The sequence below is a fragment of the Simochromis diagramma genome, unplaced genomic scaffold, assembly GCF_900408965.1.
Source record: "Simochromis diagramma unplaced genomic scaffold, fSimDia1.1 OVJJ01000590.1, whole genome shotgun sequence".
NCBI classification, from domain to species: domain Eukaryota; kingdom Metazoa; phylum Chordata; class Actinopteri; order Cichliformes; family Cichlidae; genus Simochromis; species Simochromis diagramma.
In genome coordinates, this window is record NW_024387057.1 from 234,030 (window position 1) to 244,784 (window position 10,755).

Consider the following 10,755-nt stretch of genomic DNA (forward strand, 5'->3'; position numbering starts at 1 on the left):
AAACATATAAAGTAAGTAGTGAATTTTAGTGTAATAGCTGAAGCTACAGTTGAACAGCCTGAATAATTATGTTTACACCTACCTAATGAATTGGTACTTATTGTTTGAATAAACCATTCTTTTTTATGCATTGCTGCATGACTGATGTAAGCACAAAGATTAAACTAAGATGAATTGAATCCTATTTACTTTATTGAATTTTATTTTTCAGGAAGTGTCTAATTTGAGCATTAAAACGGTGCAATTGTAGAAGTACGTGATTTTACTGGACTTAAACCCCAGTGGTGAACAAATAAATACAAGTTAACTAAATTTTTAAGGCAAATATTGCTCTCTTTTTAAAAGAGCAGATCTCTTTGGCAGCTTATGTAATCAATAATAAAATAGTTGACGAAGTTTAAGTAGTATATCAAGCAGATCACTAGCAGCCAGAATAATTATGTTTGCACTTTAATAAATCACAGCCTATTGTTAAAATAACCTTTTTTTTTTCTTTTTTTTTAAAGTAGAGCATAGCTATATGACGGATTTAAGCGTATTTTATTGTCCAGTGCTTATAATGTAAATGCAGTGTTGAATTGTGGAGCTGCTCCCTTGACCTACTCTGATGACTACTTCCACCACTTTAGACATTACCTCAGTGGTTCCTAAGGCCTTGGGTGAGGCTGAAGTCTCCATTTAAAAAGTCAGAAACTGAATAGAAACATTTTTCAATCTATTTTGGTCTAAATATTTAGTTACAGGAAACTTTAAAACAAAAAAAACCCCACACATATAGTTCTTACACACACACTGGACATTCTGGACATTGTTTTCACTTCATCACTTAAATCACTTTAAGCATATTTGCACTGCACAAGACATAATGTGGATTGCACAACACTGGTCACTACATTCTTCATTTCCGGTTAATACTTGTACAGCTGCTGTTATTGTGTATATATTTATTTATATTTATATTTCTTCATACATTCTTATATAGTTCTATATTGGGTATTTTGTTGTACAGTTATTTTATTTTCAACTTTAATTTATATATTTTATCTTATTCTTTCCCAGTTAAATTTACCCTTCATTCTAATTTGTGTTGTACAGCTATTTCATTTTTAACCTTAATTTATATTTTATTCCTTCCTAGTTAAATTTACCCTTTTTAATTTTTCATATTTATTTCCTATCTTATTCATAGCCTTTTCCTTTTTTGTTTTCTTTAGGTCACGAGCAGTTGTCCAAGCATTTCACTACATATCGTACTGTGTATGACTGTGTACGTGACAAATAAAATTTGAATTTGATTATTTTTAAGTGTTCTTTTTATATTATTATGATGTTTATTAAATGTTGAGTATGTAGTTGTGTAGAGACGGTCTCGCTGGCGTTATCCTCTGTGGAGTTTTGCGTTATGAATGACGACACAGCATGTCTGGTAAAAAGGTGTTCCGGCCTTGTTGGGGGATACGAGCCGCCGTTTAAAATGCGTTAAGTCGAACGCACCAATCACACGCAGTGTAACGGTCGCGATGTTCCGCCTTCAATATAAAAGCCGTTAAACTAACGCTTTCAACACGGAGGCTATCAAATCCGATTTTGTGGCGTTGTAAACTACAAAATTGCACTTTAAACGTTACTCGAAAGCATTGTTTCGTATCTGGGACAAACCCATGCTACAAAGGAGCTCCTGTTATCTTCTTGCTTGAGTAAAACATAACACGTGTCTGGAGGGGTTTATTTTGAAAAAAACGTAACCGGAACTAGCTTGGTCGCGCTTTCGTTAGCCTGACGACGTTGTGGGCGAAGGGGGAGGTAAGTAATTATTTAGGGGGAAGAAAGAAAGAAACAAAGTTGTCGACTGTGCAGTGCTCACGGGGAGGGATTTTTATTTATCACGAGCGGCTCTTTTAGTCCTGCACCGGCCTGCTGGGGGTTGATTCGAGTGTAACGGCGCGCCGGTTTTCCCCTAAGTTCCTGCTGTCCTCCCAAACTTCCCCGCTGCTTTCCTACCGAGTCCCGAACAAGATTTCTCTTTTGAAAACGGGAATGATAAAAGGAGTCGAGCACAGGCGGATGGACGGAGGAGTGTAAAGCCAGTGCGGTGTGTGCGCTTTCCGTTGGCTCGCTTACAGCTAAAATACGCCTTTTCTGTCATTATTTTCCCTCCTCCGAGCAACTTTTCCCCCTGAGATGAATGGCAGAAGTCGGGTGAGTCGACTATCTGCGAACAAGCGGATTTCTGCTTTTCTCGTCTACACTGGACCCACATGAAGAGGTGATAGCCTGCATCCTGCTGAACCTCTCTCTCCCTCGCTCTCTCTCTCTCTCCCCCCGCTTTGTGCTTCGTTAAGAGGAAATTCAAACCTCAGACTGGAGGAGATCCGCGATAGCAGCCCGAGACTTGGCTCGAGTGTATTTAAGTCTTCTTTTTAAAAACTTTAAACGGAGACCATGCAGCTGTGGAGCCACATGAGGGTCCACAAAGGAGGCCCTCTGCGATCATAGGTCCACGCAGAAGTCTCCTGGATGTCTGTCTCTCCCGTTTCCTGGCTGGATTGAATTGTGTTAGTAATTTTTTTGTACTCCAATGGATTCTTCCTCACCACAGCCTACCTGTACCTGTGGATTTACCACATGAGGGCAGCCAGGTGACTCACAGGACTCAAGTCATGTAACCACCCTGTAATGTCTTAAAAGTTTTTATTTATCTGCTCTTTTTTTTGTATTTATTGTATCTGTATAGAAGGGGTCCTGCTTTTGTTTTTGTTTTGTAGCTTTGAGCTAGATTCCAGGCCAGTTTTTTAATTTCTTGTTACAGATTTTATTGTAGCCGTCACAAGGGAATAACTGTAGATTTCAGTCTTTGTTCTGCTGTACGTCCACTCACACTGTATTTGAGTGCAGTACTCTGTAACATTTAAAAAAAAAAAAAGAGAGGGGGGGGAGTTGCTGTAAGACTTGACTTTGCCCAGGCAGGTGTGTGTGTGAGAGGGAGCACAGGAAGGCTTAATCATGGACAGGCCGATAAGCAAGCTGCTGGAGAAGCTGAAGCTAACGGACTCGGGGAGTGTGAAATTCAACGTGTCGAAGAAAAAGCACGACTCCTCCAGCAACTCCAATAACAGCAACGCCAACACCGGCGTCCCTGTGGGCGGCAGCGGAGGAGGGGGCAGCGTTCTGCCGCTGGCTCCCAGCTCTGCAGCTGCCTCGCCCGCAAGACCTGGCCAGTTCCCGCTTGCCTCGGCAACCACAAGTGATCCATGTGTGCCAGCAAGTGGGAGAGGAGGAGGAGGCGGCACAGGAGGAGGAGGAGGAATGGGGTTGACTTCCTCTCAGCTCCTCACCACACCATCTACTTCCTCTACAGTGGGCACCATCCCCCCAGATGTTGAGCAACCACCTCACCCCTCTACCTTGGCACCGCTGAGGCGTCCTTCCTCTCAGCAGCGGGCTTCCTGCTACCTGGGTGAAGGTGTAGATTCCCATCTTAGGCGTGAGTCCGGCCTGAGTCCCGAGTGCGACCCCATGGGAGCGTTCGGCTCCAAGGTGTCCCTCAATCAACGTCGATACTCATTGGAGCTTCAGCAGCTGGTCCAACGACAGCAGCTCCTGTCCCAGCCGCCTCCACTCTCCGTCCCGCCACCATACCCTGCTGCAGCGGGATATGGATCGGCGCCCAGAGGCGGCGGAGGCGGCTTGGCTGAGCCCGGCTACCTCTCTGAGCCTGAGCGGCACAAACGCCTGTCTCTCCAGGAAACCCTGTTCTACAAGCGGCTGAGCACAGGCAACGATCTGTGGGAGAGCACCCGGCCGGCATCCCTCTCTCATCCACCACATCGCCCATCTGATATGAGCGGAGGAGGTGTAGGAGGTGGAGGCCTCTTTTACCCGCCAGGGCCAACCCTGAGTCCGTGCTCATCCTTCAGCTTCCAGGAGTCTGTGCTGGTCAGCCCCAGGTCCAGCTTTGCCTCCAGCACGGCCAGCGGAGGAGGAGGAGGGAGTCCCATGGGGAGCCGCTGCAGCAGCAACCGGACCAGTGGCATCAGTCTCGGCTACGACTTGCGCTATTCTGCATCCGGAGGCCTCCCTACCCAGCAGCAGTCCCCATCTGTGCCGACCGGAGGCTCTGCAACTGGATACGGAGTCCCGGGCAGGGCCGGAGTGACCCCCGTAGAGGCCTGGACTCAGTACCTGGAGGCAGGGATACGTTCAGGTGTGTACGATAGCCGTCACTCCTACCCGCCTGCGGTTGGGAGTCCCGCGGCAACGTGTTATCAGACAGCTCCAGATTGGTGGGAAGAGCAGCAGGCGGGCGTACGAGGCAAAGATCCAGGCACGATGGGAGAGAGGGCCCGATACTCAGACCTGCCCTGGCACCCGATACCAGGAAGAGCTGACCCGACTTCTGCTGAGAGATGCTGCGCTGGAGGGCGATGGGCTGCTGGAGGGCCTGATGCTGAAGGAGCAGGCTCTCGGCCTCACGCCTCATGCCAAATCGGGCGTCACGCCAGCAGGAGGGCTGGCCAAACCTCAGGAGGAGCCAGGAGCCTTGCCTGGGAGAGAGGCAACAGAAAACCGGCAGGAGTTCTTTGGTGAGATCCTTTTTTTTTTAATATTTTTTTTTATAAATTTATTTTGCAAAACAAAAAGTAAAAGAAGCAAATCAGTGGGACTGGATGGAGATGGGCAGCTGTGTTTAACTTTAAAAACAGTAAAATCACATCCCTAACCCGAGCCAGCAGCCTCACTGCTCATCCATCCCCAGGGCGTCCGCCCCTCACTGTGTTATTACTGTTGTCCTCACCGCCTGGTGTCGGATCACAGGTTTCTCTCTAAATGAAAGGGTTGTATGGATGGATGGACAGATTAATAGTTGAAAGAGTGTGTATGGATAGGTGGATGGTGCCACAGAACCTGCAGAGACATGCAGGGTCATAACACACAAAGCATTAAAGGAGTGGAGAAGGGGAGGGGGGAGGAGGGGAAAGAAAAAAAAAAACATCAGCCAGGCTTCAGAAACCGAGATGCAGACAAGTAGACGTGTTTGACCGGAGAGAGGAAAGAAAATCCGTGCGCTAAAAGTTACGCACGGTTGTCAGCTGATGTTTACACATCTTGCCAATTTGCCACAGTGGTGGTGCGCACAGAGGGCTAATGCAGCGGATCTGCACGCCGATTAAAGTGCAAAATTCTGCTGTAACACTCAGACATAAATTACATGGTTCCATATAAACACAGCTCCAGCCATTACTGAGTCACACAAGATTAGGGCTCCAGTTCTCTCAGTGTGCCAGTGTGTGTGCACGAGCGTGTGTGTGTTAGGATGGCTAGATGAATGTGCGTATGTCTCTGTGTGTATATTGTTTCTTTGTGGCAGGGTGTGTCCCCCCCCCCTTTGAGTGACTTCAGGCCACAGTAACGCAGTGTGTGTGTGAGTCATGTGCATATGTGTGTGTGTGTGTAATGCTGCCTTGGCGTGTGCAGGGGTGGTGTGCTGTAGCCTGTTTTTCAGCTCAGGTATGTGTGCCTGGAGGGGACATACAATACTGTATTCCTCTCAGCCATTAGCGAGGAATCAGAAGCTCTGAGCCGTGAAGACAGACGCCCTGAGCTCAGCTCGGCAGCACACACCTGCGTTCAGGTGTAAAGCTGAACAAAATAAAAAAAAATAAACGCAGTAATAATGAAAAAAGAAAGTAAAAATGGAAGAAGAGGAACATAAACTGGACAGATGTCGATTTATAGCTTTTAAGCTTCACTGTTTCACGCTCATTTTGTACATGCTCAGAGTTTCCAGCATGGAGGGCGGCATGTATGCGAGAGTGTGAGCCAAACGTTCAGGCTTCAGGCTGCTATAAATGAGTTTCAGCGAGTGTTATTTTATTTTAATAGGATGTGGCTCAGAGCATAGAAAGCTTCCGTTTGTCAGGGGCAGTCAACCAGAAAAAAGCAGGAAGAGGATGAACTGAGGGGCCACACAGACCCAGTATAAGATAAGTAAGGATTATTTTGCGCTGTGACTCATGCAAAGCTGCTCTAGTAGAGTCCTATAATTAAAACAAAATGGAAATAAGAATAACAGGTCCACCTTAAATACCTTATATTGTCTCATGATGTGAAAAGAACAAGGTGTAGTCACACAAATGTAGTCATGCGATGTGTCTATTGATTAGTTTTAAGTCATGAAAGGAGAGCAGATGTAGTTCAAAGTGTGACATTTGTCATTTTCTTTGGTTTCAACTTGACTTTTGTGCCACTAGTGAGCTTTATTTTGAAAAACCCTTTGTTTTTAAACCCTAAGTTCAGTCTTCTCTTTCCCTTCTTTTCAGTGAGTAATTTCAGCCCCGCTAACTTTCTTTTCCATCTCTTTCTATATGCAGCCGTTTTCATACATTATATTTAAAGTTTCGGCTCTTTGGTTTTTGGCTTTGGCACCGGCTCATGCCTCTTCCTAAATATCGGAGGGATTGTCCAAGCTCGCAGAAGCAGGGTGTAGGAATTCTTGATTTGTGTGGCACTCCCTGAGCCACATTAGAAAGGAGAAGGGGGGGAAAAAAGCTCAGACCAACCCTTAAATGGATCACAGAAAGAGTGATGCGCAGGCCACCACATTTCTGCTTTACATCTGATTGTGGAATGAGGTTGGAGACAAACAGGCTCATTTTTTTTAAGCTTTTTCACAGGAGTAAAACTGATTACTTGCATTTCTTTCTTTTGTTTTGTAGGACCACTTTGCTTGGTTATCTTCAGTATTTCAGCCCCCAAAAATGCCACCAAGCTTCTTGTTTCTTAGCCACTGGCCAGCAATTTAAGGAAAGCTGCACAAGCGTTAATTTCTATTAATTTTGTCGTTGCTTGCTTTGTAGTTTTGGCCCCCAGCATGGCAGGGGGAGGGGAAAAAAGGGCTATGATGTTAAATCTCCAAATTGCTCTTAATGTGGGGGGTTTAAGTTTAAATTTAAAGGTCTCGGTCTCCAAACTCCAGAAGAAAGAATCGTCTATGTTCTGGAAAAGCTGCCAAGAAGTCAGATCCGGCGGAGTTTCCCTTTAATAACAGAGAGGCTCGGCAGACACTCATGAGTGGATGAGCAAACAGGCTGGCATGGGTAACGAGGTTTTAACTGTGTGAAAATCCCCTAGGTGGTGCGAACGAGAGGATTTACAAGTGTTGACACTTTGTGTGGAGTTGGATTTCAGACACATTCTCCAGGAATGCGTCGTAAACAGAGCGCTGAGAGCCCCCGCCGAGCCATTGCTCCCGACTAAATGCGCGTTTGTGTCCCGGCAGGAACCTGCGTGAAGTGTGGGAAAGGAGTGTACGGGGCGGATAACGCCTGCCAGGCTCTGGAAAACCTCTATCACACTCGCTGCTTCACCTGCGTGTCCTGCGGTGAGTACGGCTTCCCCCCACCCACGCACACAGACACACACACACCTGACCAAACACAGCAATGATGATCAGGCTTAATGATGAATTTGTGCCACCGCCACACCTTCTGCAAACGCCCTCTTTGAAGCATTTACCACAAAAATGTGCAGATTTAATTATGCTGAGTCACCTCTGCCCCCATCTGCAGGACGCACCCTGAGAAACAAGGACTTCTACAATGTCAACGGCTCTGTGTACTGTAAAGAGGATTATATGGTAAGAGTCGAGGCCGAGGCTTGTTTTGTCATCCGCCTCTCTCACACACAAACACACTCAGACGTGCTCGGAGTCGGTTTGGGGGGAATCGAGGTTGCGATATTAGTAATCTCTTTGTTTTAATTACAGTTTTCGGGATTCCAGGCGGCTGCGGAGAAGTGTAGCGTGTGTGGCCACCTTATTCTCGAACAGGTGAGGGCTCTGTGTGAGTGTGTGAGAACCAGCACACCAAATACCTCCCAAACATTTGGAAGAACTCAGAAGAAACGCTCTAATCTTTAATCTTCCTTTTAGTTATTTACATCCAACGTTTCCCATAATGCCTTCGAAGAATCCCTCGGAGAGTAGAGAAATTCAGTGACGTCCTTCTGTTGGCTGCTCGTTGGTTTCCCACGACAGATTTTCACTGGAATGTTTGCCTTGGGTTTTTGATAAAGGGAAAAAAATGGCTCTGCAGTGATTATCTTAAAACTTTTCACCATATTTGAACCACATAATACCCATAATATAAATAGCAGGCTGTCACTGTGTCTGTGATCCACAAGCATTATTTTCTGCATCAGTGGCTCGAAAACTTGTTGGTGCAACAGTGTTGAGAGGGGAAAAATGCATTCCTGCTGGACTTGGGAGTTTAATTGGAAACACTGCTGCTTAAAGTATAACATTCAAGTTAATAAAGTTTATTCTTTTGTCTCCTGTTGAACGCTGTCTGGTCTCTGCTGGATTACTGATTGAAAGTGGAGGATGTTGGCAGGACAGTGTGGTAATGCTAAACCTATTATTACCTGAGTCTGATGCTCTTTTTGGCTTTATGGGAAGTCCCCCCTCCCCCTTTACTTTTTAAATATGGCACCAAATCACTCGAGACTTTAATGCATTACAGAAAGAAAACCTGTAATCATCTATGTGCAAGGGATTGACAACAATGGGGACAAAAAACCTCACTTTTAACTGGAAGCTGTCCCCAAGTAGCTAGAAAATGTAACTTCAGGGTAAACAGAAGAGCCACGGTGCAAAGGGAGCTGGAGTAGAGGGCTGTGACAGGATGTCATCATTAATGGCTGTACTGTTTAGCTGGCTGTGTGAGTCTTTGACTGGTGGGGGGAAAAATCACTGCTATTTGAAAATATTCAGAACAGCTTCAAGGTTTGTATTCTTTTATTTGTTTTTTGAGCAACCAGATTGTAAGTTCTGGTCAGAGACATGTTTGCTTTTTGATGCCATTATACTCAAGATGAGGGAGATATCGTCAAAGCTGGGCGGCCTACATCAAATCCGATGTAGTCTGTTTTGATGTAATCTGCTTTCTTTGGAGGAAGAAGAAACGGAAGACTAGAAAAAGTAAAACCTAACAAAATTTTCTCTGTTCCCTTTATGCTCATACATACACACACATCCTTCACAATAGCCAACCACTCCCTTGCAGTTGGTGGATCCTTATCCAGCCTTTGATATTTTTTATTTTTTTAACTTAGATCTGGTTGTTCTCACCCTCAGATCCTGCAGGCTCTTGGGAACTCGTACCATCCCGGTTGTTTCCGCTGTGTGGTGTGCTCCAAGGCTCTGGATGGGGTGCCTTTCACCGTTGACCAGCACAGCAAAATTTACTGCGTTGCAGACTACAACAAGTGAGTATTGTACCCGAGCACAAAACGATCAGACTGGAGCCTTTGCTGGACAAATCCTGGTCCCTGGGCCTTATGTTTGACACTCCTGCTATAAGAGCTTCAGCTGTTCTGTACTGAAGATGTTATGAAGTTTGAGGTTTGCATAATTTAACATTTTGCAGAATGTGCTGCTGCTTAAAAATAACCGCTCCTGTGTCTCACTGCAGGACTTTTGCCCCGAAGTGCGCTGCCTGTTTACAACCCATCTTGCCTACTGAGGTGAGTAACGCTGACCTATCTCGTACTGTTCCTCTTCCTACCATTTAAGCTCCCATCTGGTTAAGCCTTCCCTCCTAGAAGGCCCCATCTGCTCTGATTGGTCAGCTGGCCTGGTTAAAAAATGAGCTGTGGCTTGCACTCATGAACCGTGAGTGTAGACACTGCCCTCTAAAAGCTGCTGTGTCACAACACTTCGGATTCAGCGGTGTATGTTTGAACCAGAATCTGTCCCACAGCAAGGAATTAGCATGACTCAGGAGAGAATGTGTTCATAATTTACTTTGTTTTGGGCAGTTTTCCAAACTTTACACAGCAGTGTGGCACAGAACAGGCAGGAAAGCACTGGAAACGTGGCTCTGCTGACCTCTGTTTGCTGTTTCAGGGCAGTGAAGACATCCTCAGGGTCGTGTCTATGAACAAAGACTACCACTTTGAGTGCTACCACTGTGAGGTAAGTGACGACTTAACGTTTCTGACTTTGTTTTGAAGCGAAGCCACAGCTGACCTCTCCCCGTCTCCTCTCTTCCACCCTCAGGAGTGCGGCAAGCAGCTCTCCGATAAGCCCGGCTCGCAGTGCTTCCCTCTGGACTCCCACCTCCTCTGCCACTCGTGCCATGTGAACAGAGTGTGCGCCACACATAACGTCCCCCCTCACAACACACACTGATCGGCTTCTATGCAGCTGTAGATTTATTTTTATGTAAAAGCTGGTCTTAATATGCTGTCCATCCCCCTCCCATTCGCTCTTTCTTTACAACAAACCTGCTGAGATTGAGATGTTTTCACACTTCACCTTTATTTTGTCTGACTTGGATCAGTTTCTGATTGCCACATGTACTGCCTGCTGTACTTCTTGTACTATTACTGTACAACAGTTAAAAGGGAACAGGAAAACTACTGCTTTATTAATTCTTTACCCTAATGTGGCTACTGTTTGCTGTAGAGAAATGAGGGATTTTTTTTTGTTTTTGTACATACATTATTGCTATCAGAAGTTTTGCACTTAAATTTGACTTTACTGTAAGATTTGTTACGTGAATCTGTACAAGTTGGAAAAAACATTACTGTAATGATTATGTTGTAATAAATATTTTCTCTGCTCACACAGATTGTGTAGCTAGGTCAAAATTCAAAGAGGAGTCATCGTGTTTTCTTGTTTCGTGTCTGTTTTGGCTGCTGCCTGTCGGGGTCACCACAGTGGATCATCTGCCTCCATCTCTAATATCCTGAACC

General features: G+C 45.5%; 1 protein-coding gene across 1 annotated transcript; it reads left to right on the top strand.

The window, feature by feature from the left end:
* The first annotated feature begins 1,561 nt into the window (after positions 1–1,561).
* Positions 1,562–10,656, top strand: ajuba (ajuba LIM protein). The gene is given in 9 exon segments (XM_040045024.1): positions 1,562–4,359; positions 4,361–4,583; positions 7,280–7,381; positions 7,569–7,636; positions 7,766–7,828; positions 9,134–9,264; positions 9,471–9,522; positions 9,905–9,973; positions 10,058–10,656. Coding segments are annotated over 9 exon segments (2,196 nt in total). The 5' UTR covers positions 1,562–3,003; the 3' UTR covers positions 10,190–10,656.
* The last annotated feature ends 99 nt before the right edge of the window (positions 10,657–10,755 follow it).